This window comes from Danio rerio, chromosome 25, assembly GCF_049306965.1.
Source record: "Danio rerio strain Tuebingen ecotype United States chromosome 25, GRCz12tu, whole genome shotgun sequence".
NCBI classification, from domain to species: domain Eukaryota; kingdom Metazoa; phylum Chordata; class Actinopteri; order Cypriniformes; family Danionidae; genus Danio; species Danio rerio.
Genome location: NC_133200.1, coordinates 19,087,608 through 19,114,041, shown reverse-complemented (window position 1 = coordinate 19,114,041; position 26,434 = coordinate 19,087,608). Strand labels below are relative to the sequence as shown.

The 26,434-nt window shown below is 36.5% G+C and overlaps 1 protein-coding gene and 1 long non-coding RNA gene across 7 annotated transcripts in view; one reads left to right on the top strand and one right to left on the bottom strand.

The window, feature by feature from the left end:
• The window catches only part of LOC141380951 (uncharacterized), a 146,866-nt gene that overhangs the window by 116,834 nt on the left and 3,598 nt on the right, over positions 1-26,434 (bottom strand). For all 5 annotated transcript variants that reach the window (XR_012400374.1, XR_012400375.1, XR_012400372.1 and 2 more), the window contains exon 2: positions 24,711-24,790. This is a non-coding gene — a long non-coding RNA (uncharacterized lncRNA). The remainder of the gene's footprint in view (positions 1-24,710; positions 24,791-26,434) is intronic.
• kitlga (kit ligand a) lies at positions 95-23,789 on the top strand. 2 transcript variants are annotated; one of them, XM_005163011.6, is made up of 10 exons: positions 95-338; positions 11,732-11,839; positions 12,799-12,855; positions 12,941-13,096; positions 13,712-13,922; positions 14,901-14,936; positions 18,488-18,579; positions 18,656-18,768; positions 20,093-20,149; positions 21,237-23,789. In XM_005163011.6, the coding sequence occupies exons 1-9, from the start codon at positions 324-326 to the stop codon at positions 20,121-20,123; spliced, it is 819 nt and encodes a 272-aa protein (XP_005163068.1). In that variant the 5' UTR covers positions 95-323; the 3' UTR covers positions 20,124-20,149; positions 21,237-23,789. The 2 variants fall into 2 exon arrangements, with proteins under 2 accessions (XP_005163068.1, NP_001018133.1); NM_001018123.1 differs by lacking the exon at positions 21,237-23,789 and having other exon boundaries at positions 324-338; positions 20,093-20,123.

Sequence of the window (26,434 nt, the reverse complement as noted above, 5' to 3'; positions counted from 1 at the left end):
TGAGTGAGACACAGGGCAGTAGACTGAGAGAAACTGAGGTGGGCGGGTGTGCGCTCGAGTCACGATAAAAAGGCTTTGCTCTTGGGAAAAAACTCTTGATTCTTTCCGCAGCCTTCCGTTCTCCATCGTGCGGCATGAAGCGTCTACCTGGATACTTACCATCATTACGCAAATTTAGGTGACTTTCTTTCCCTCCCGACTTGGATTCTACTTTATGATGATTTTGGATATGTACCTTTGGGATGAAGAGAACCCTTTCCCTGCCCGCAGAAGTAAGATAAAATAGGGTTTCGCTGACATTGGAGTTACTCCTCTCGTTCCATATGAAGAAGTCAAACGTAAGTGAATGGCTTTTGCTTCAACGCGACTCATTTATTGTGAGTCACATGCGACTTGCATTTGTTTGTCACTGTATTGTGCGTGCAGAAATGCACTGTTTGAAGACGGGAGGGAATATAGCTAGTGTGTTTTATATTACAAAAAAGGCGTTTAGCTTGATGCATAGTTTGTCATTTTTGGGCGCGTAATGCGCACGAAAACGAATTGTGCGCACTTAATTGGGCTAGAGCGGGTTGCCTATTTGGAAGTAGCAGCAGAATGGTTTATTTTTGTATTAAATTGACTTGTCGTTAAGTACCACAAACACGCTTTCTCATCCCGCACAAGCGAGCGTCGTTAAAATAATGTTTGTTTCCATTCCAGAGATCTTGTCAGAATCACTTTTAATCACTGTAGGTTTCTCACTGAATTTTGGTGGAAATTGAGCAAAAGTGTAAACGATCGATGCAACTTTCTAAAACAATTACCACAGGCATTATACTCAATTTTGTTGTTGTTGAATAAAATGAGTTTACAATAGTCTAATCAAATGTTCGACGTGAAATGTTTCATTTTGTTGACGGAGCGTTCATTTTGAGAATAGTATATTCGTGATAGTCATGAAAATTTAAACTTAATCATGTGTCGGAAGATATGAAGTCTTTGAAAAAGAGATAAGAGTATATAACACTGATATAAAACAACACGACCTCTGGACTTTTACGCAGGTGCTTAACCCAAAAGAAAATCTACATGCAGCTATATTTTGTGAGAACAAGATTTCCTGATACATTCCTCCCTGTCTTGGACATGTTGTACAACGGGAAATAAGCCAGTGGAAATGGTTTTCATTGACTGGGGGTGGGAGTATTTACTCAAAATTCATCAATAACGCTGCCCCTCTTTGCTTTTTTAGTGAATGTACACTTTTTGCAGCTTGTTTTTTTTTTTTTGTATACTGTAAATTAAGATTCACCTAAGGAGGCAAAAGATATTTGACATGTGCTGAGATATTTCCACTGTTACTTAAAGAAGACTAAGTCCATGATGTATGAAGAGCAGATTCACCTTGCACCTTTTTTGCTCAATTGGGAATGTTTGTTTCTTGGGAGTACGGCAGCTTTAGTATGATAAATTGACATGTGGTCTCTAGGGTTTTACTGAGATGTAGGGTTTTTGAAGACTTCATTTGTCCTTTTGTTGCATTTTTGCCCTTTTATTGATATATAGTAAAGGAGAAACAGAACATGAAGGGAGTGAAAGGGAACACGACCGAGGCTGGAATTGAACCCTGCTCTCCCATGGGCATGATAGATCAAAATGTTAGTGCATCCACACCGACAGCAAGGCTGCAATTTCAGTAAAGTAATTCACATGCAGTGTTTTTACCTGTCAGTATATTTAATTTAATTTAATTCCTTTATCGTTGCCTTTTTATTTGTAACTACACAAAGCCAAGGCTGGACTTGAACCATGGTCTCCCATGAGCATGTCATCATAAAATGACCACTAGACTACCACTTCAGAAAAAAATAATTTATATTCTGTGTCAGCAGTTTTGACCTGCATTTCCTTTTTCACACACACACAAAAGTTAATCATTAGCACATGCACACTAGTAAACCTGCTTATACTCTTCTCATGACAGTTTTGATTTTATTTATTCTTTTAATAGCATGACAGTTTTGATTTCTGATCAGGCCTGCTTTATTTAAATGTGTGGTTATTGTGTATGTGGAAGCCATTTTTTATACAGCTCAGGGATCGTTATTCTCTTGATACAATTAAGAAACCATACCTAGTACGTTAATGATCATTGAATTATTGTAGTTTCTTGCCATCAGTTGTGGCATACATCAACCCCTTTGCCAAAACTGATGCTCAATTATGTGAAACATCTAGCATGAAAGCAAACACCTTCGACCGTATGCCAAGCCCAAAGGCAAAAATAAGTTAGTGACAGTTTGCAATGTGACTATGAGGAAGTTTGCTATGGATGGAAAAATGAGCAAGTAGGTGAAAAATTGGTTATTTTGCAATAATGAATTTCCTCTTCAAAAGTAACTAACACCAGATTTCTGTCTGGTATGTTCTCCACACACATCCACATGAAGAGCTTCCTGGAAAACTCAATTTGTGGAAAAGTTGTGAAACGTGCAGCTAACTTTTTATTTACAGACTTTATTTAATGTGCAAAAATGATATGCACATTTGGACATGTAAAATTATGGATTTCTTTCACCTCAACTTTTACACATGACAGTTTGCTGACAAAACGTATGTACTATAGACCACAACAGTAATCCCGTTCACAACATTCCAAACTGGTTTTAATGATAACAAATCTTTCAACACATCTAGCTTGAACTACAATATTAAGCAATGGAATATGCTTGTGCATGAGTCATAAGTACATTTTTTAATAAAGTAACCCACTTTCTCAAAGTACTTTCTCTAAGTGAGGTTGTTACTGTGTATATATAAAAAGTGTTATTTTGGTAATAACCAAGCTTCAATTTACACAGCATTACTTTATTAAATAAAACTGTAATGCATTCTGATAAGAAAATATATATGAAAATATTTGTTATGTAAATTATACAGTAAGACGATATATGAGAAAATATCTGAACCAAAGTCACCAAAAAGGAAGTAGTTGTTTATATAAAGCAGAAAGCTACAATCTTTATTTCTTATTATTATTACTTTCTAAACCAACATCACTATTACAAAGGACAGTGATGACAAATAATAGTACACTGATCTGCAAATCTGGAGTTTGTAGTGGATTGGTGCTGGATTTCGTGACATATGCCTGTTATTTTTTCATGTTTGGACTGTAGATGAATGATAGTGTGTTGTTGTGTCTACAGTTGAGAAAGTTTATGATCCGTAAATCTGATTTTGTCATATCAGATAATTCAACTTGTGCTGTAAAGATGAGTGGCAAAGGGAACAATGAGCAGAAGTCCACTAAATCGGCACTAAATCCATTACCCAGTAATTTAAACACACGAGTTGAATCAATGTTAGTACGTTAATAAGTTATTACATAAATATGTGGTTTGAAATAAATCTAACAAGGCTTTATGAAGATAAAGTGCAGGAAATGCCAAGAATAAGGAAGAAAAAACTGTGTTGAGGGTTTAACCTTAATATCGTCAACATCAAGTTCCATTAAGCTCTTTCACTTTGTTTCCATATCCTTTTAGTGCTTACATGGCATTTGACATTCACCTGGCTTCCACATTGGCTAAGCCCAGTCCAAATAAAAAGGTTTTCAATAGCAGGTGGCCATTTACAATAAAGTCTGAAACCTTATCCCTGTTTTGAAACCGCTTAATTGCATAATGCACTCAGCGAATGATAGAAATGAAATCACTTATCAAAATAAATCTCTTGCTTTCATTGGCACACTTTGCATGTCCAAAAAATTAAATGTATAATATGATCCCCATTAGTTCTCTATTATTTCTGTATTAAATGTTCCAGTTTGGCTGTTGTTTCACAGCACTTGCTCCAGGTAGCTTTTCAGTGCCTGGCTTAATTAATGATTAAAACGAGTCATTCTGCAGTAATACAGTTGTATTGTTTTTGTCTCCCAGTGCTGATATTCTCAGCATGCTCCTCAAACATTGGGTGGGTTCCATTAGCATATCTACTTTTCTCAGTTGTTCCTGAATGAGGCCTCCCTCCAAGGACGGCTATTGCTCAGTCTATTATTTCTGTTCCCACCCAGCCCCTTTAAATTAGCTATCAAATAGCCAGATCACATTTCATTGGACTCCTGTGGCTTGTTGCCCTCTATTTAAACACTCATCAGAGGACATCGCGGTGCAATTGGTGTTGCTCCAGCTAGTATTAACACACTACATCTTTTCCCATTGTTTCATCTGGTCTGAGATGTGTAGCGAAGCCCAATTGCTTTGACGTTACTGACTAAACCCATTAAAGAAATAATCATTACAAGCCACAGAAATGTAGAGTCATGATTGGTGAGGAAGAATTTGACATTCTTCTATCTAGGCAACATGAGAAAGCGTATATATTCTTTGGGACATGTGATAGCATCTTTAGCTAGTGTTTATTTGGTTAGGCAGGGGTTTGTAAAGTGCACCTGAATGGACACGAGCAGACTGAGTGCAATTAGCGGAGGCAAATTCGATTTGAGTAGTTTTTGAGTGGATACTGGTCGCTGGCTATTCAACAGAGGCTGAGATGATTATGCTAGTTTTCCGGACGCTGATGTTTGTCCTCTTGTTTCTTTGGCCTGTGAAAGTAGATCACATGGCTTCACAAAGCTGCCTTCCGGACACACATCTGGTCACTTTTTTAATCAAAACTAAGAGACTGTGTTGTTTATCTCACTTTAAGCCTTTGCCTTGTAGTATAAAGAGATAGCATGTGTTTCTTTGCGAATATGTGGCTAGCTAACATTAGAACGACTCTGTCTGTTTAATCCGGGCACTGTATTAGAGGGATTCTGCCTGTATTTGAAGTGTTAGACTTATGTAGGCCATGAAATATGTAAGTAATAACTGTGAAAAGATAAAAAGAATGGAGATCAATGGTGACTAGACTTTTTTTTTGGCACCCTGTGTTACACTACTGGGCTCTGTTCTCGCTAATAAGATTATGTAGTGAATGGTACATTGTTCACTGTATGTCTTTCTTGGGAGATTGCAAAGTTAATAAAAGCTAGTGATCAAAGTGTCTGGTCAGCATGATTCTGATAACTGCCCTATTCTCTAGCCGAACAAGTTACTTCTTAACGTGATGTTCAAAAAGAAGGGTTGAGTTGTTGTTGTCTATTTTTCTTCTGCCAGCTCATGGTCAGCTGTAATGAGATATTGTTCTGCTTTACATCTCCTTTGTCTGGCTAAATGAAAGTGACCTCCCTCATTTGGTTCTGTTGTAACAAGCTAACACTTTCAAGATTTCTTTGTATTTATAATTCAGTGTCTGGACTATGTCTTTCCAAAGCCTGCTTTTTGAAGTGCGAAAATTATAATTGTGAGATATAAAGTCAAGTTGTGGTGTATAAGTTTAAAATTATAAGGAAAAATGTAGCAATTAGCCTATATACAGTCACACGCAAAATGTGACAGTGCCAGTGTGACTTTACATCCTGCAGTGTGACTCTGTATGTCATAGTTGCAACTGTTTCCCCTCATAATTGCAATTTTATATCTCACAATGTGACTTTATGTCCTCTTCTCCTCTATATATCACATTTCAGCTTTGGCTTTGTATATCACATTTCAGTAGAATTTCATCTTTAGTCCTTTAATGCAACTTTATATCTCACAAATTGACTGTACAGTTATGAGAAGCAGCTATGAGGTTAAAAAGTCAAGTTGCGTGATAGTGCAGTTATGAGGAAGAAACTTACAGTTGCTCTAGTCAGATGTTAGACATAACGTCACAACAACAAAAAACGTTGCATTTGCAAGATATAACGTGATGATTCTAGACATAAAGTCGACATTAGAAGGAAAAAAACTTTGAAAGAGAGATAGTCAGTCATGAGAGACAAAGTATCATTTGCAAAATATCACAAAGTCAAATCACAGGATATAAATTTGTAACTTGGAAAACAATAAGATATATCAAGTCACTGCAGGGTCTGAACACACATAATTTTGAAGAAAATAGTCAAATTGTGAGAGTCACGTTACAGCATATAAAAACAAGGAAGGACAAAACATTGAATTTGCAATATATAGGGTGACATTGTGACTGTCACATTGTGACAATTACAAAAGTCAAAGCTGTAGTTACACCATAACAACAATTATAAAGACTACAAAGTAGCATTGTGAGGTATAAAATCCCAATGGTGGACAACAAAGTTGTAGAGGTTAGACAAATAAAATTAAAATTTTAGGTCAAATGAAAAACACTGACATAAGATACGATGTCAAACTTCTGAGAAACAATTGTAAGTATGAAATGTAAATTTAAGTTGCAGGAAAATATCACAATTACAAGGAAATGCATCTGTGATACAAAATGCTGATAGAAATAGAATCCGAATTTTGAGGAACAAAGTGGCAAAGGCTATATATACAGTTGGGTTTCATTAGCTATGTTTCTATCCACCTACTTTTATTTGCATTTTGCATATGTGCATTAGAAAACCGGTAGATGGAAACGCCATAATGCGCATAAATTTTGAAAATGCGCATAAAAAACTTATGCGCATAACTGAGTAGGATAAACTTTTTATGTGATAAGGAAAGATGCGCATAAACTACGGTGGAAACACTTTTACCGCACAAATTTTAGTATGCGCATTTAAAAAGGTCATGTGATTTTACTATAAGAGATCATGTGATGATGAAAATGTGTGTAAATAGACAAACCAGCTGGCTAAGCACACTGTAAACCATCTGAAATGTTGTTTCGGTCATTCTTACCATTTAAGTATTAGTGTTGTTATAGTATTAATGACCTCCAGAATCAAGAGCGCCTGTGCTCCGCGTCTTCAAACCCCACCGCGCGTTTGCTTCGTGTAAGGATTGCCTTCTGAGGCGCAAGTCATTTATTAGATAAAGAAAAGATTGACGCAGCTTCTCATACTGCAGTAAGTTCAGTTTTTACTGTTAATATTAGGCACCAGATAATCAGCAAGTCACAATTTTGTTCGCTTTAAATCGTTGGATGGAAACGCTAATTTATTGTCACATCTTTTATGCGATAATCCAGTTTTACGCATAAAGTTCATTTGCATTTTTGGATGGAAACATAGCTAGTGTGAGATATAAACACAACAAGAAACAAGGTTGCACTTGTGAGATCTGAGATCAAACTGTAGGATATAAAATTTGAATTACAAGAAACAGAGTTTCATTGTTTCCCATAATTATGACTTCATATCTCACATTGTTTGAGAAGGAAAGTGCTAACTGTGAGATATAAAGTCATGCATATAATGTTAAAATTTCAACCAAAAAGGTTCCAATCGTACATTTAGTGTAAAGTTGTAAGATATAAAGTCATATCAATAGCAAAAAAGGTGATAAAGGGAGATATAAAACAAAACTGCATTATTTAAGAAAAAATGAAATTGTCACATTGTGAGAAATAATGTCATAATTATGATAAATTTGTTTTAGCAAATGTGAAAAATAGTCATCTTGCAGGACATAGAATCAACAAATCTCTTAACAGTAATTTAAATTGTGATACATTTAGTAGCATCATGGCATAGAAAGACAATTATGAACAAAGTTGCAGTTTTGAAATAAAGTAAAAAAAAATTGCAATTGTGGGAAAATGTTTTGTTGTTTTTACTTGAGCAGAAAATCATATATGTACTGTTTAGGCAGAGTGAATAAATTTGTGTTTACACAGAGCCATTTTTATAAATATATTTAGGGAAATTATATTCTAACATTGTGTTCACCATTAAAGATATACCCTACAATTGGGCAATATAGAAGACTGCATTTATAAGATGCCTACACTTTCACACACTTATAATGCCCAAAATGCCACCTTCATAGGCAGCCTGTTCCAGTGGTTTTCTTGTTCAGTTGTTTTTGTCAGCAGTTGGCGATGCTTACACTCTGCTGATTTATTTCAGCACAAGTGAGATTGAATGGTTCACGTTCAAATAGGAGACAGACGAACGATTGTTTTTTGTATCCAAAGCGCTTGCTGAAATCGTAGTTCTTGGCTGTGAAGGCACTTTAAAGCCTTGGAGGAAGTGAAATAATGGACAATATAACCAATAAAACATCTGGACTTCTTTGTGTTGTTTCAGTCACCAAAATTTTAACAGCTCCTCATCTGCTTTCCCGACACGCACAGGCTCTTTACAGTCTCCAGTGATGTTGTCTGATAGACTTATTGGAGATAAACTGTATACTCAATTCCAGATGCCATCATGTGTGCTAGCTTTGTTTAGTTTGAATCGCATACTACAGTCCATTAATTCGAAGCATTTACATGTGGCCCTTGTTTATGGTCGGATTTATGGTATGGTGCAAATAAACATGCTCTATTTAACCAGGAAGAGATGGTTGGAAATGGGATATATATTTTTGTCTTTAAATGGAAACTCATGACCGTGGAAATGAAGTATGAAAGTATGGCAGTTTAACGTGACTTTGACTTAATAAAGTTATTGATGCCATGATGTAATCAAGGATGGTTGTTCCTAATGGCTGTAGGTAGGATCTATTTCCTGTCAACAGCTGATTCCTGAAAGCACATGGTTTTCCAGAAAAAAAAAGTGGTAGCAGGAAATTGGGGATGGCTCCAACTGTCTGGCGTCCAGCGGGGTTTTTTTGGCAGTGTTTTATTAAGTATGCTGTGCATTCGTATTCTTATTTAAACATCAAAATAGCGTTTTTGCTCTTTGTCTAGCTGTCTCACTGTTTTCTTGAATGTCCTGCCACAAGCTTGCACAAGTTTACAACTTATTTAATTTTAAGTAACTCAACATTTATGTCACTATTGAGATAAGATGTCTGATAATGATTTTAATTTTGTACTATTTAGAGAAATTTTAACTGGACATTGCACAGCAGAATAGAGCTGAGTGCTACTTTGCTAAAAAACAATGTTAAAACAGCAACTAAATTAACTGTTATATTGCTACAACAGCCCGATTAAATGCTAATTTGATAAACAACAACACAGAATGCTAGTTTGTTGGAGAGCTAAACAGAATGTTTATTTAAAACAGCAGCTACTTTAGGCTGTTAGTTTGCTTTACCGTCAGCCAAATATAATACAAAGCAGAATGCCGGTTTGGTAAACACCAACAGCTAAATGAAGTGCTAGTTTGCTAAACTCTCAGAAATAAATGTACGCGAGCTGACACCGAGGTGGTACCTTTTCAAAAGGTACACATTTGTACTTAAAGAGTCCATATTGATACCTCAAAAGTATATATTAGTACCTAAAAAAATTAAGAGGAACACTTTTGTACTTTTTAGGTACTAATATATACCCTTGAGGTATTAATATGGACCTTTTACGTACAAATTTGTAGCTTTTGAAAAAGTACCACCCCAGTGACAGCTCGCATACCTTTATTTCTGAGAGTGTAGAACAATCGTCCAAGAAATCGCTAATTTAGTAAATGAAGAAACTAATGTACTAAAAATAAACATGGATAATATAGTAAACCATAGTAAGCCCAAGTCAATACTAACCATTTGTAATAAAACAATCTTTATACAAATGCTAATCATTGTAACAAAAAACATAATTACTACTTTTATTACTATTTTTTTAGGGGTGTCACGATTTCGATTTTTAATCGAAATCGATCAAAATTTATGCTCAATTTTGATTATTGATTCAAAAAATAGAATCGTCGATGCTGCCACGCCCCCATGACAGCTTGGCTTGCCAAGCGGGAAAAAAACAGGCTTGTTGAAGTGCTTGTTAAACTGCAGACGCAGGAGACCCGTCGACAGAACTTAAACCCTCTCCTCTTCCAATGAAGTCATCGGTGTTTAAGCATTTTGGATTTCCAGTGAGTTATGTTGACAACGTTCGTGTTGTCGACAAAAAAACACAGTTTTGGAAGTTCTGCTATGTTCGTATTACGTACGGTTCGTTCGATAGACAACACCAGCATCGCGATCCTCCGCATGCCCCCGTTGCAAATCCGCTCGCAAAAAGTACACACGCAGGCCCTGTTTACACTGTCTTTGTTTTTAAATGGCATTTTAGAACGACAACGATTTGACATCCACAGTGGCGTGTAGCATTTCTGAGCAGCCCTCCTTCCTCTCTGCCTCTGAAAATGCACATCACGTGACCACAGAGACACACATACAGCCTTGCGCTCGAGACAGCAGGTCCAGGCAGTCAGAGGACTGCTTCAATCTTTCACTCACTTGTACTTAGTCATTTTAGCGAACACCTCAGATACTGTTGGCTGGTTCCTGTTGGTTGTTCGTCTTTTTTACCGACGCCATTATAACGGCACAGATCACTGCCTATTCACGAGTCACGCAGAAAAAGTGATTGACAGGTGGTAATTATGTGTCTTGCCTTTATTCATTTACTGTATGATTTGTTTATGGGTAAAACAAAGACCATTCAGGTCAGGTAGTTGAAATGGTAGGCTACAAATAATTAATTAGTCATTAATTAATTAATTATTCATAATCGAAAATCGAATCGAATCGTGCCTTCAGAATCGAAAATGTAATCGAATCGAGGATTTGGAGGATCGTGACACCCTTAATTTTTTAATAATACAGCCCTGGTTCATTTTAGTAGTATACTAAAGTTTAAATAGAATGCTGGTTGGGTTAATTGTGAAACATACTATAATTCCAGTGTGATTAAACAACAGCTACACAGAATGTTTGCTTACCAAAATGGCAGGTAAAAATCTGTTAGCTAAAATGAAGACTTATAGAATGTTGATTGCTAAATGACCACTGAAAATATAAAGAGTTAGTTTTGCAAAATAGCATTTAAATAAAATGCTAGCAGTTAATTGCAAGGTTATATTTTTTACAGACCAAATGAATGATACAGCAGCAGCTGAAAAAAATGCCAGTTTGGTAAACAGTTTGCTAAATAATTCAATTACAGCTAAATGCAATGCTACTTTTGCAAAACAACATTTAAATAGAAAGCTAGTTTGTTTAAAAAAAGAACTGTTAAATAGATTATTAGTTTGAAAACAACAGCTAAATTGGTTAACATTATTAAATAGCCTGCACAGCCTTCGTGACGTCAACAGAAATGCAAAGTTGCTTTAGAGGACAGTTATTACATTTTGATGCACAATTGAATTTTGGTATAGAATAGCAAAGCGAATCTTTCAAGATAAGGCTAGGGACATACATTAAGAAGTAAACAGTCTACATTGTACTATAGCTGTTGAATCATTTTGAATTTAAATCTGATCTAAGTCATGTGATTCAAAACCAGGCTAATTTGGGGAAAAATGTAATTACTGAGCATCAATTTAGTAAATGCGCAATTACATACACATGTCTTCATTCCCCTCTGTCTCTCTCATAGCAAAGCTGAAACTCTTTCCATCACTGGCCCGCTTCTCCCGACAAGGCTCATGCTTTGTTTGTCTGGGATCACCGTTGTAATCAGGGTTAAGAGCAAATCTGCCTCATGTTATGCAACAAGCTCAAATCGCAGGTCTGGGAAGAATGGAGCAAAAGCTTTAAGCCACCCTGGGACAACCCGCTTTAACGCGGCCAGGGAGAGAGGGAGTGTTCTAGACAAAAAAAACCCCTCTTATTTATGATATTTAACCTGACCTGGTTGTTCTCAAAATAGCAATGAAAATATTTGCGCTTTGGCCTAAGAGTCCTATAAACAGTGAGATTACAAATTAGGACACACCATGATCCAGATCTGTGCTATTAAATGGTTTAAAATATGATGGCCTGAAGTTGTACCTCTTGTTTTTCAGATTTGGATATGCACCTGTGTCCATTTATTGCTGTACATCACAGTTGCTGCCTATTCCATTGAAATAGGAAATCCCATTACAGATGACATCAAGAAGATTTCTTTGTTGGTAAGAGCCCCGGCAAATTTGGTCCGTCATAGTTCACTGCATTTTGACTTTCTAACTCACCATTTTGAGTAATAAACTTGCAATAGTTTAGACTAAAATTTAAAGTAGAGGTTGACTTGCAATTGAGAGTTTTTAAGTCTGAGAAAAAGGAGCAGAACTGTGATCTTGTTATATTTTGCAGTTTTGAGTTTAAAATCACATTATAGATCTCACAATTGTGTTCATTTACAATTTTGGGAAAATATTGTCAGAATTAAACTCAAAATGAGAAATCAACAAACATAAAAGTCAGACGTTTTCTCTTGCAATTCTGAGTTTACATATTTCAGTTCCCTGTGAACTGTAACATATAAAAAGCCTTTTTTTCCTGTTCTGGAAATAAGCTTCTCTACATTCTTATCTTCATAGTGCCTTGAGGTTTCTTTTTCCAGACTATTTCTTTGCAAGACAACAGTAAAGGCTGATTTATCAATACTCAAGGGAAAGGAGCTGAAATTTATTTCACGTGTGTTGGAATAAAAGCCGCAGACATATGGCCGAAAGTATGATAATAGAGTTATATACAAATGCTTTTCTTCAGACATGCTCTTTAGACTCGTCAAAAATAATCAGCTTGAAAAGAGTTTATCACTTTGTTTTGACATTTGTGTTGTTCAATGGTATTTGCTTTCCTTAAGGAAAATGTTTATGAATTATTTTGCCAAATCACTGTGCCTCACTTTTTGACGAAAGCCTGATAAGCAGTGATGTAAATCTTTTTAAGTAAATATGTTACATATGTTTGTGGCTTTCATAGCTATACCTAAGAAAAGCAAATTATTTCCATGTTTACATTGTGGTTACCTAGTAGTATAACATTTGTGCTTTTTTTTTTTTGATGTTCAAATGATCGTGCGGTTCAGTCTTTGGCACACAGGACTGGCTTTTTTATGATTTTCTTTTTTTGTGTCTCCGATTAGAAACAGAATATTCCAAAAGACTACAAGATTACAGTGCGTTATATACCTAAAGAAGTGGTGAGTGTTGTTATCCAGAGTTATTATTCAGATAATTGCTAACACGTTGATAACGCAGTAATGGCTTTATTTTCTTTCCTTCAAGAGTGGCATGTGCTGGGTGAAGCTAAATGTATTTCACTTGGAGGTGAGCTTAAAAGGCCTGGCGCAGAAGTTTGGGAACATATCCTCCAATAAAGATAATATAGGCACTTTCGTCCAAATACTGCAAGATATGCGGTATCACATTGGACCTGGTTTGGTAAGTTGAGCGGGAGCATTTAAATTGTACAGTAGTGAATTCAGAAATCTTGTCTTGTGTTTGATTATGTAGATTTTTCAAGAATGATTATTATAAAGTTTTAAAATGTACAGAATTTGTGATTTGGTTGGGCTTTTTTTATTTCCTGTTTAATTATTCAAGTCTTTTCAAAATGTGTTTGAAAAACAGTACTAAAAAACAAAATCTTTGTTTTCTTAAGGGTAATCACATTGCTTTTAGTTATTAATGTGAGGTAAAACAGTCAACGGTATTTGTACAATTGTTTTCTGTCTTAGTCTAAAATAATTTCTGTAAAATAACTATTTTTTATTAAACTTTTTATTAACATATTTCATATATCAATATTTGTTTCTGGTGTTATATTAAAGTAAAATAAAATGAGCAAAATTAGTCAAAGGTTTTGACAGTTAAGATAACAATAAACATCTATTTTGTATTGATTTTAGAGAGCATTATTCAATCTGATTTATTATAGTTTTACAGTTATTTGTTTAATATTTAAATGGAAGATCTATGTCAAATAAATAAACTAGTATCTTGACAACATTGCAACAAATGAACTGCTTGTAAATCATCTTTTTTCTGTACCTTCAGGAGGATTCAATGCTTGACTTTGAGTGTCACTATGTAGAGGAGATGTGGCTTACGGCGAAGTATTTTGAATTTTTGGAGGATTTTTTCAACACTGCCAATTCATCAAGAGATGCTGAGGACTGCGAGCCACCGCCATGTCCCACATCCACAAAAACAACAATAACAACAACTACGACAGCGTCGACAACATCAGCGCAACATAGTACAAATGGTGAGTCTTAGTTTACACAAAAATATACATTAGCTGTGCGTTTACTCACCCTCTGGCCATCGAAGATGTGTAATTTTTAAAAAAAGATTATCACTAAAGAAAATGTTTTGCTAAAACCGTGGTTCTTGGTAATATCATAAAATGGTTGTTAAAGGCAATTTGAGAGTCAAATAATAACCTGGCAACTTGTTTACAACATTATTACTTTTCACATTTTTCTTTCCATAAGACCTCAATATATAGTTATGAAGTCCTCTTATCTGATGACTTGCATTTTATCACCAGGGACCACAGAGGCCCAAAGAAAAGGCCTTTAATGTTCCACCAAAGGAGAAAAGTCACGTACATCTTGAATGGTCTGAGGCTGAGTAAATTGACAGCACATTTCACGTCTGGGTGAACTATCCTTCTAAAGGCCTCTGTTGGAAGGCATGGTCTGCACATTGCAGAGTGTTGCCTGTGACGTGTGTAATGAAGCTATTGAGAAACCGCAGAATGTAGTTTGTGGAAGGCCGCCCATTTGCAACTGAGGTTTTCGATGTTAACACCCGCTTTTAAATCATATCTCTTGTGGCAGCTTTGGTTGCAATTTTGCGCATGTTTTGTGTTCATGTGTGGGTGTGTGTGTGTGTGGGTTCCACGCCTTTTCAAACGAAGCCGCTGGACAAAACAAGAGAGGCAACATGTTTTTGTCAACTCTATTATGACAGAGTCTCAGCTGAGTTTCAAAACCCAGAGATGCTCCCTAGTGAGCGGCTTGAAAGGGAGGACAGAATCGAAGTCCAATTGTCACCATGTTGATTACAGAGCAATCTTCAGATCTTCCCAAGCGCAAGCTCTTTCTTTCTAAAAGCGGACAGATCAGATCTTTCATGGGGACGGGGAGAAAAGGAGATTGTGTCCGACTTTTTAAGCGTCTAACAATGAACGGTTTCTATCTGAGACTTTTAATGCTTCTCTGTTTCTGGCTTTCTCTAGAGAAACGAAACGGTTTGCCTGATGACCCCGAAAAAGGTAAGATATCACATAAATGTCTTCAATCATCACTACTGTATGCATCCAAGGGATAGTCGATCCAAAAAGAAGAGAAAAAAATTATAATTTATTCACCCTCATATCTTTTCTGGAACACAAGAAAAAGACACTGCTGTTTTCCATACAATTAAATTGAGGAGGGAATAAGGCCGCCAAGCTTCAAAAATCCAGTAGGTTTGTGCAACAAACAGATGGAAATTTAAGGCATGTGTTGATAGAAAATAGGTTTTAGGTCAAGACATTTCATGTCAGGTCGGAGGAAGAGTATTATCGGTGCTTGTTTTTACATTTTTAACGCCTGACAGCCTCAATTTCCATTAATGTTGATTGTATGAAAAACAAATTGTGTGATCAATCTTCAGAATTCCTCTTTTTGTGTTCCATTAAAGAGTCAAGAAGTTCAGATCATTTTATTTGAACTCCTTTAAACACATATCTGAAGAAGACTATACAAACACTAGAGGAAAACAGGAACGACATTTAGAATTTATAGTATTTTATTTCTTTTTGGTGATCTACTTCTTCTGCATTTACACTTATAATGTTAAATTTGTTATTGTTTATCGAATATTTTATATATATATATATATATATATATATATATATATATATATATATATATATATATATATATATATATATATATATATATATATATATAAATTGATGGGCTCAGAAAAAAAAGTTTGGTTCTCTTGTCACGGTTTGATACGTGTGTGTATCAAAAAAAAAAAAAAACGTGTTTGTTTGTTCTTTAGTCATTGACAAGAAAGCAAGTGCTTGGAGCTTTTTGATGCTTCCATCACAGTTTAACTTTGTTAATTTCTCCAGAGTTTACAGTGTCTCTTTCACAGTTAATGCTGCATACTCGCATACTTCAAGTTATATCAGTTTAAAGATTCCAGTGCAAAACATGACAGAAACTCAATACTTGCATACATTTTTTTTCAACATGTCAAATGACAACTGCCACATTTAACACACTGTCGTCATTACCATTAATCAACAGCAAAAGCAATTAAAACTTTAAGATTGAAATAATAACCCTCGGCCTTGAGAGTAACTTTTTATTTAAATACTGTAAACTGTAGATTATAAGGCTATTTATTTTATGCTGATGTGTGGCATTTCTAATGGTATTTAAGTGTTATATATTTTTTATATTATGAAAAAAAAATCAAACCGTAAACGGTGACAACAGAACCATTACATGATCCGAACAGCCAATTTTGGGGCCATGCCACCCCTTTTATATACGTACAACCCACAAATCAAAAGTTGGGACAGTATGGAAAATGCTTATAAAAAAAAGAATGTAGGGATTTCCAAATTTACTTTGACTTGTTGTATTTCATTGCAGACAATTGTGTTCCTCATGATTTTTTTTTTCTAAAATAAACACATATTCCAATTTTGGTAATGGCAACAAATTTCAGAAAAAGTTTGGACAGGAGCAACTATACGCATATATAAGCAGGTGTGTTTTATCAGAATTGGAGCTAAACTGTGCAGGACATCAGCCCTCTAGGACCGAGTTAACCCACCCTTGGTCTAGTCCTTTAGGAGCAAAGATGGGCAGAGGATCGCCAATACATGAGAAAATTATTGAAATGTTTAAAAACAATGTTCCTCAAAGAAACATAACCTTCAACAGTTGCATAACATAATAAAATATTCGCGGAATATGGAGGAATTTCAGTTCATAAAGGAAAAGGGCACAGGCCTGGGCTGAACCATTATGATCTCTGATTCCTCAGGCAGCACTTTATCAACAATCGTTATTCATTTAAAGCAATATCACCACATGGGCTCAGGACTACTTTGGCAAACCTTGGTCAAGTATCACAATACGTAGCTACATCCACAACTTACGGCTGGGCGATTTTTTCTATTAATTCGAATTTACGTTTTGACAACGATTTAATTTTTATATTAAATCGAGAAATCACGATTTAAAATTTTTTTTAATACATTATAATAGCACCAATGCGCTTTAGTTCCCTCTCTGTATGTAGCAGGTCGCACACCAGAAGCGCCGCTCGGCATTGCGCCACGCAGCGCCATGGATTTTAGAATTCTAAACCGGTTTCTATACACACACCGGCGGCGCCCAGCCACGATTCAGGACGCAGTTCATATTTCAGCCGCGCCACAGAGCGCCATCTGATTAGTTTCATGTTATAAATCATGCGAATGTGCCGTCTTTAAACTTTAAACTGTCATGTGCATGCCGTGTATTCCTGCAACTGCAATATTTACACATATATTTTTATTCAAATCTTCTGCAACGCTATTTAACTCGTGAATTTGTTTTACATTTATTTACACCTTGTTGACGAATTTATGTATGACAAGGCTTTTAAAAATACAATGTTCCTTAACCAGATGTTTTACTCATGAAGTTACTCATGAAGAGAATGTTACTTCAGTCATGTTGTTGTAATGTTTGTTACACAATAAAAAAAAATCGAAATCGGGAATCGGTCAAACTTTATAAAAAACCTTAATTTTTTTTTTTTTTTTGCCAAATCGCCCAGCCCTACCACAACTGCTAGTTAAAACTGTACTCTGCCAAAAGTAAGCTCTATGTTAACAGTGTCAAAAAGCGCTGTCAACTTCTTCGGGCTCGAAGACACCAGGAATGGTCCATTACACAGTGGAAACAAGTACTGTGGTCAGATGAATCAGGATTTTAGGTATATTTTTAGGAGAAAGCAACGGCATGTGCTCCAGACCAAATAGGAAAAGGACCATATAGACTGTTACAAACAACAATTCCGATACTCAGTGTCTGTCGTGGTATGGGGTTGTGTCAGTGCTCTTGGCAAAGTTAACTTGCACTTCTGTGATGGCCCCAATAATACTGAAAAGTTAAAGTTTTTGGAGCTCAATTTCCTGCAGTCTTTTCTAAGGACGCCCATGCATATTTCAACAAGACAATGCAAAACCACATTCTGCACATAATACAAATCGCTGGCTATGGAGGAAGAGGATACATGTACTTGGACTGGCCTGCCTGCAGTTCTGACCTGTTTCCAATTGAGACAAAAAGCACAAAATGTGACACGAAGATCCAATACTGTTGCCTACCTCAAGACTTGCTGGCAGGAAGAATAGGACAAAATTACATCTGAAACACTTCATCACTTGGTGTCTTCATTCCCTAAGTATCTTTTAAGTGTTACATAAAAATCATGAGGAACATATTAAATATTATATATATATATATATATATATATATATATATATATATATATATATATATGTGTGTGTGTGTGTGTGTGTGTGTGTGTGTGTGTGTGTGTGTGTGTGTGTGTGTGTTACATTTTTTAAGAGGAAAGGTTTTATTTTATTTGTTTGCAATTCCATTAATGTTCTTGTGAAAAACACGGTTCAGCTCTGCAGGTTTAGTGCTCAACTGATATATTCGGAGTATCTCTGTGGTTCAAAGGTTAACTTGCTGTCTGTTTAACCACTGTTAAACAAGTGTGTCTTTGCAAACTAACAAAACCAGTCTTGTTTATCTGCAGGGGCATTTCTTTCAAAAGTTTTGGAGAGTAATCTCATGTGGCTCCTCACCATCCCGTTTGCAATCGCAGTGGTGGTTTTGCTGGTCTGGAAGGTACGTATTATAAAATACCACTTTTAAAATAACACTGTTTTCATTTCCAGTTCTAATTTGTGCTTTTATGTTGCAGATTAAGTCCAGAAGAAACACCCCCCAAACTGACCGGAGTCCAGAAGAAGGTCCCGCTCTGTTCTCAGGAGAGGAAGCCAATATATCGCCATTAGATGTGGGGATATCTGAAAAGTAATGTCCATTTTTAATGCACTTGTTAAATCTTCATAAATTTGCAAATTTTTTTACACATCAGTGCTGGGTAGATTACATGCAAATTGTAATCTGTTATGTATTACCCGGGATGTGCAAGATTAATTCATTTAAATCACAGGTGTCAAACTCAGTTCCAAAAGGGCCGCAGCTCTGCACAGTTTAGTTCCAACCCTAATTAAACACACCTGATCAAACTAATTGAGTCCTTCAGGCTTGTTTAATACCTACAGGTAAGTGTGTTGGAGCAGGGTTTGAACTAAACTGTGCAGGGCTTTGGCCCTCCAGGAATTAAGTTTGACACCCCTGATTTAAATGATGCTGCTCCTAGTAGCTGATGCTAAAATACTAGCTGAGGTACACTGAAGTTTTGTGTATCTATTTCATACTGCGAAATAACAATTTACATTAATACAATGATATAAAAAATATTTGGTTGTTGTTGATGATGCTATTACCCCAATAAGAAAGTCAGTTGTCACAGCTAAATTATGAATTGTTTAATTATGGAGTACGAGTTCATGCTAGAGGACAAGATAGGCAATTTTAACAATGAAAACTATTACCATTGAAACTATTACCATTCTGAACTGTAATTTATAAAAATAATTTCGTGAAAAGTAAGATTTAGATGTATAAATTTGTTTATTTTGTTTTTTAAATCAGGCACAGAAGAAAAATAATAAAGATTTCAATTTATTGAATATATTAATTATTATTTTAAATGTTTGTTTGCTTGTTTGGCCCGAAACACAAACAAACAAACAATTCTGAGTGTGCTTTACCCAGTGAGTGGGCTTGACAAACCACCTGTATGAAACACACTTTCCTCTCTGTATTCACCAGACACCTTCCTACAAACACTCTTTTACAAGGAAAACAAAACAAATAAAAACGACTAAGCTAACTTAAATATTGCAGCTCTTATGATTTGAAGTGCTTCTTTGATCCCAATTTGTATGTCACTTTGGATAAAAGTGTCTGCTAAATAAATAAAAGTAAATGTGAACTGGTGAAATGATCGGAGAAACACTGCAAATAAAACATACTTGATGACAAAAGTCACTGTATGAATATGCTAACAAATATACATTTAAAAGTCATATGTAATGTGATTTTAAATCACACTTGTTTGTAGAAATACATTTATGCTTTAAAACAATCACACTCAATATAGCTTAATTTATTGTTTTATAAATTCAAACATAAATTTTCTTTGATTAAACTTGTTTTTTGACATTTCTTTGGGTAATTGTATACTGAGTTGTTTCTTGTATACTGACTTCCTGTTTTCTTTTTCCAGAAACAGATTAAATATTATCATGGATGTGTAAATCCAGCCCCAGCTTAAGCAACGCAGGTAAATGGTGATCTTATATACTCTTAAAATTAGGGATGCACTGGTATGGATTTTTTGACCGATAACCGATAACTCTTCAGACTTGGAGGCTGATAGCCGATACATAGGCCGATAATTATAAATATTTCAAAATGTTATATTTTTATACAGCAAACTTCATAAAAGATTGAACTGCCCTTATGAACTGAATAGTCTATACTCAAAGCAAAAACACTTCTGTGTTTGTTTTTGCTATCAATTGTGGGAAAAATGATCGATTAAAAGTTTATTATAAACCGCTGTAAGTTTCATTCAACTGCGGGCACAGATTTGCCCCTCGGAGTCAAATTTTGATACAACACCTGAGCATTGAGCACAGATGACTTCATGACAAACAGTGAATAATATAAGGAGAATGTGCGGCGAGTTGAGAGCCCCATTGCTGGATTCAGTGATTGGCACACCTCTCCTCCATGCTGCTGTGAAGGCTGTCAGATCAGATGTGTGTGTGTGTGTGTGTGTGTGTGTGTGTGTGTGTGTGTGCGGTGACAGCCCTCACACGCGCTCGTTATAATCAATATAAAAATTCAGATCAAACTGAATACAATCTTACATCAATAACATATGGCAAGCAACATGTTGTTAATAACAAATAATCATATTAGATTACAAACAACCCAACGAGTTGTTTAGCACGTGTGCATCACTGCTATGATATTTGTACATGTCATATTTTTCCTGAGGCGATTTTAAGCAGCATTTACTATGAAACTCAATCAAACATATATACAATGATAAGGAAAATTATTACTTACTGAGTTATTAACGCACAGCAATACTACATGAAGAAAGGACGGACTTTGAAAGAGGTCTGAACAAGTTTCGCCCACGCATGTGCGAGTCAGGCAGTTCAGTACTATTACATAATTTATCGGCTTAAAGATATCGGCCTAATCTAGACATCGGATCGATAACGATAATCTTAAAAATAGCATTTATTGGCCTTTAATGATATGGCTGCCGATATTTTGTGCATCCCTACTTCCCCTAAAATCGATGAAGTGTTTAGATTTTGCCATAACTTGTTTTTTTGTTAATGGCATTTCAGTCACTCCTTCACATGGCCCAACCTACAGGAACAAAGAACCACCAAGCAGTGAAGGACGCATGACTGGCCTGAAACGCAACGAACTGCTCTTTGAGAACTGATGCCCTCTTTTATCAACCACTGCTAAACCCTTTGGGGTAAAACGGTTGCTCCTTCTGAGAACTTCATGCTCTTTAAAGCTTCCTTCTCCTCGAAAAAGAGACTGTGCAGGAGGAATTCGACGAAAAGCAGAACAAAAGCAACATGCGATTGGATTCACCTAGAGATGTCAAATAGCCAAGTGCATTTTTTTCGAGCGCAGGAGCCGCAGTTCAGAAGGAGGGCAGCCATTTTTGTTGCTTGAGAGCAGATGGCTGACTAAAAGGAGTTTAAGCAGAAGTGACTACCTCCAGCTGCTCTGGTTCATCTCCTTCTTTCTTTCTTTGCTTCGTCTTTTTTTTTTTTTCCTTCTTCTTTTGGGCTGGCTGTCCAGATAGACACCTTTTCACTTTTTTTTTTTTTTTGGAGTGCTTGAATCAGTAAAGTCGTTCTCAGATTGTATCATCTGATTTGTGAATTGTTTTTATTGTCACTATAGACTGGTGGTGTGGACTTAATTTATTTATTTTCTGAATATGACATGACACCTGCATGGCATCAGTTATCAACTGAGATGACGAATATGCGATCATCTCAACCTTAAGACATATCCCGCAATCCTTAATCGCTTGTGTATTTCCACAATACATCCATACATAAATTCATACTAACCACAAACTTGTAAGTATCATTATAGCTCCTCAGCTGATTTGTTTTTAATGCTATATATATATATATATATATATATATATCGACTACGAACGTTTTTCAGTCCACCCGTGATGAATGCAGTTAGTTTGGAGTTATGGCTTTTTATAAAGTCTGTTTCAGTGTTTTTTGAAGTTATGTAGTATAAGAAAACCTCTGGTGGCTGCTAATTTTATAGACGACTCATTTTGTCAATGGTCATGAGAGTTTTATAGCTTGTAGATATTAATAAAATTAAAGATTCTTCTGCCATACTAGAGCGAACTGCATCAGTCAAATGGGTCAAAACCAGCTCAAGTTGTATTATGACAAACAAAACGGTACATTGCACACACACACACACACACACAAACTACTTACTCAAATATATCATCCTTTGACGCTGTCGGAAGATCACGTTAACCATAATAGAAAACATACATGTATTCTTCTTCTACTCGTATTTTTGTGCCTTTTCATAGCATGGCTCTCCCTGTAAAGATTCTTTTTGGATAACCAGCCATATATTTATTACCGAAATAAAAATAAAAAAGATATAATGTTATTGCACTAGTTATATTCAACAAAATTCCTTTAGGACATTTCAGATGAGTTTCCAAGAAAAGCGTAACACAATCCGGTTCCGGTCTCATGCTGAGTACAAATCAATTTATGCATGTTTCACATCTGACGTCTTACATGGTTTGCGCTTAATCTGTACATACTGATTTATGATAGCTACGACTCATATAGACAAGTGCTAATGACTTTGAGATGAAACTCAGAGGGGACTCAGTTGCTTTCTCCAACTGGTTGTAATGATCTATATCCTGTCTTGTGGGGAATAACCTGTTGTTTGCCCAGTCTTTGTTTTCTTAGTTAGAAACACAACAGTTTCATACAGTATGTAATGTGAAGTTGACATTTGGCAAATCATATCTTGTCCTGGTTACGGTGGATGTTTACATAAAAATCTGTATTAACATTGGCAGCAAGTGGAGTGCCCCTTATTGTAGTGTTGTAATGACATTCAGGCAGTCAGTCTGACAGCTTTGAAACTCTCTATGGGTCGTGTTAGTGTAAGTATTTGATTTTCCATCCCAGATTTCCACCAAACAGCTTTAGTGTAGTTCAGGGCAGTGCTGGTTATGTTACAGCGTAAGGTTACAGATGATGAACATGCAAAATTCATTTTTCTGCTCAAATTGATTCGGGAAAATTCGCTGAATTCTGTGGCTTTCAGTCTGTGATTCTTAAAGTTTCCTTTGGCATCATTGACAAGGTTTCACGTAAAGAGTCAATAAGCAACATCAACACCATGACAAAACTTCAAAAGTGGAGACATTGCTACATGTTGTATGGATTTTGTGAGTGAAAGTGTGCCCCTAAAACACAGAGCGTAGACAATACAAGCCAGTCTGTGAAATTTCCTCCACTGCCCTGAAACTAGTTGTTAGAAGCTCCATTTTGCGATGCTGAGATCAGAGGGACGTACAAGGGAATGGCAGATTTCAGATTTGGCACGTCCCAACAGCCGTAATTGAATCCTGCATTATATTTGTACGACTGCAGAACACAGCTAGTCAGGAAGCCAGTCAGGGTGCCAAAAGTAAACAAGGAATTGTGGCCCAGTCATTGTCTGGGTGACAGTCTACTGTATTCTGTATTTTATATGAATATATGCAAATATATGTATGAGATGTGAATAAAGTACATTTATCCACCATTGCTGAGGCGTGGGTGGGCTTACTTCTCATTACGACTAATAAAACCTTGGCAATGACTGTCTACTTTTTTCTGTTTAGGCTTCATTTTAAAATGGTTTAAAGAATTAAAACGGATTTGAAGCGTTCATACCATTTTGCTCACCTTCATGCTATTTATTTTTTAAACTCAGGGAAGCAATTATGGAGAGTTATGGAGTAGTAGTCATTCTTTTGAGTTGGATTATAAATATATATATATATATATATATATATATATATATATATATATATATATATATATATATATATATATATATATATATTTTTTTTTTTTTTTTTTTACTTTGTGCAAATAATGACAAAAGTTTCTTATGACTGAAAGAATATAGGTTTTTGCATTGGCCACTATTATGGTGTTTTGATTGCTTATCTTACGTTACACGTTTGAACATAAAAAGTCTAAAATAAAAGATTTTTTCTTCCAGAGAACAGTTTTGTGAAATTCTGAGATTCCACAGATTCTAGTACAAATGCCAGTTATGAAACTATTTTATGAGTGTGAAAAAAGTGATTGGGGTATTCATGCTACAAAAGTTTCCTTATGCATCTCACGGAAGAAAAGAAAGCAAAACATGTGGGTTTGCAAAGCTATGAGGGTGAGGAAATAAAACTATGTTGACTAAATTGTCCCTGTATGACTGTGTGAACTCTGTTTACAAGGAAGTAACATCATTGTCACCTAGTGAGTAATCTGATTTGAGATTCAAGTTTCATTTGCATTAAGTATGCTTTGCATAAACATATGTTTAAAAAAAAAAAAAAAAAAGCTTAAAGGGGTTTCAATTTGTAATGGTCCTATCGTAAGACAATAGTCTCATATTAGCCTCAGATTTTACCAACTGATGAAATCCACATAAGCTTATATTTCCTTTTTACTGCATTTACAAGGGAATGAATGTAAGTCAGTTGCCCCTTAAAAGGAAGGATTCAGTCGTTTACTCACCCTCATCTAGCAAATCAGCATCCTCTGTACATTAGTACACCAAAGCCAAGGCAAGGGGGTCAGTTCCAGTACTTTTTTAACTGTATGGACAAAAATAGCAAACATGCAGGTTTAGAATGACATAGTGCTGAAAAAATGACAACAGAAGTGCTATAACTCTTGCAGCTTTTTAAAGCCCCTGTTCGTTAGAGGGCCAAACTTCGAGCCTGCTGAGTGAAAATGCAGTTTGTTTAAGGTACTGATACACCTTCAAAGCGGTTGCTGTAAATGTGAAGCCAGGCTAACAAGAAAGACGCAGCAATTAAGCTGTTTTACCACCAGCCATTTTACTTGCTGCAGTTATCGTAATATAAACCTGCTGCACGCAAACTTTCCAGCCCCCTGTAAACACTCCTGAAGGATAATGTTTAATTGTAAACCCAGTAATTTCACTCACTCCAGAGGTTTACAGCCTTTGGAGTTTTACAGAAACAACCGGCAGGTGTTATATAAGAAACGACGACAAGAACTTAGTCATTTGATCTTCTTCATTCGTGCAAGTAAAGAATATAGGAACAGTCATTTCTCCCTCTCGTGCATGTGTGGGCAGTGGCTTCCCGCTGCGCAAATATGCAAGCACTCGAGCGCACTACAGTAAACTCTGCCGTCTCTCGAATCTTGAACCCAGATTGCAGAATGCATAATGCAGATAAAAATGGAAGGGATTTTGCATAACAGTCTACGCCTCAGTCTCCTCTGCCCTGCTCGGCGGCCACATTAGCGTGGGTTGGTACACTGGTTGAGAGCCCAGGCAGATGACACTATAAGCCTGTCCCCCTGAATGCCAGCCTCTCCTGTGACAGTACGTACATTAACAAAAAAGGGCTTTTGAATGTGTGACAAAGGTCTTTATGAATTTAAATTGTGTGCGTTTTTTCTCGGCGGTGGGAATCGGCACAGGACCTTAGTCACAGGTCATGTGGTTTAGGGTTACTAAAAGCCTCTACCAATAGAGTTGTGTTGCGCGCTTTTTGCCCTTTTACAAAGCCCTTTCTGCAGCCGCAAGAGAAAGCGCTCACCCCCAGGTGGGGAGCGGAGACGGACGAGTCGAGTCCCTGGAGGCCGTAACCGGAGGCTTATCAGAGCCCGACGCTGTTCTGTAATACTCCTGTGAAAGGCCTTCTCCGCCGCCTCCCAATAGCCGCAGTTCTGGGCAGAAGGCTGTAATGGAGATCTCCATGGCCCCTCGGTAAGCAACCAAGGGCCGAAAGGGGGGTCTGTCTCGGGACGAGGCACAGCAGGGATGGAGGGAGGGAGAGATGACACTGCGGCGTAGGTGTGACAGAAGAGAGGAGAGGTCTAATGAGTCAGAGGGGAAAGGCTTGGGTTCTCCTCAGGGGTCTCCTGCCACGGAACGTCAGCTCATGGGGCACAGGTAGACACGCCCGGCATTCGAACGCCACCGCGTTTCTCATGGGCTCCCTAAGGAATGCTTGTGTCGTGGCTCAAAAGGACTGGATAAAGACCGGGAAGGTTTACACCAGTTCAATGACATTCAGATTAAAAACCGAGGCCTCTGCGATTCAGCCGGGATGAGTAACCTGAGATTTGCTGATATGACTAAGGCCAGGGTAAAGATAAATACAGCGCTGCTGTGGAACTGTGAGTCATGCTGATGGCGATGAGTTTCTCGCTGCTTCTTGGCTGCTATTCCGATTGTCCTAAAAGTTGTTTTGCCAGTACTT

Coding starts and splice junctions, on each gene's coding strand:
- kitlga (XM_005163011.6), top strand. Junction 14,937..18,487: donor GCCTGATGACCCCGAAAAAG/GTAAGATATCAC, acceptor GTTTATCTGCAG/GGGCATTTCTTTCAAAAGTT. Junction 18,580..18,655: donor TGGTTTTGCTGGTCTGGAAG/GTACGTATTATA, acceptor TTTATGTTGCAG/ATTAAGTCCAGAAGAAACAC.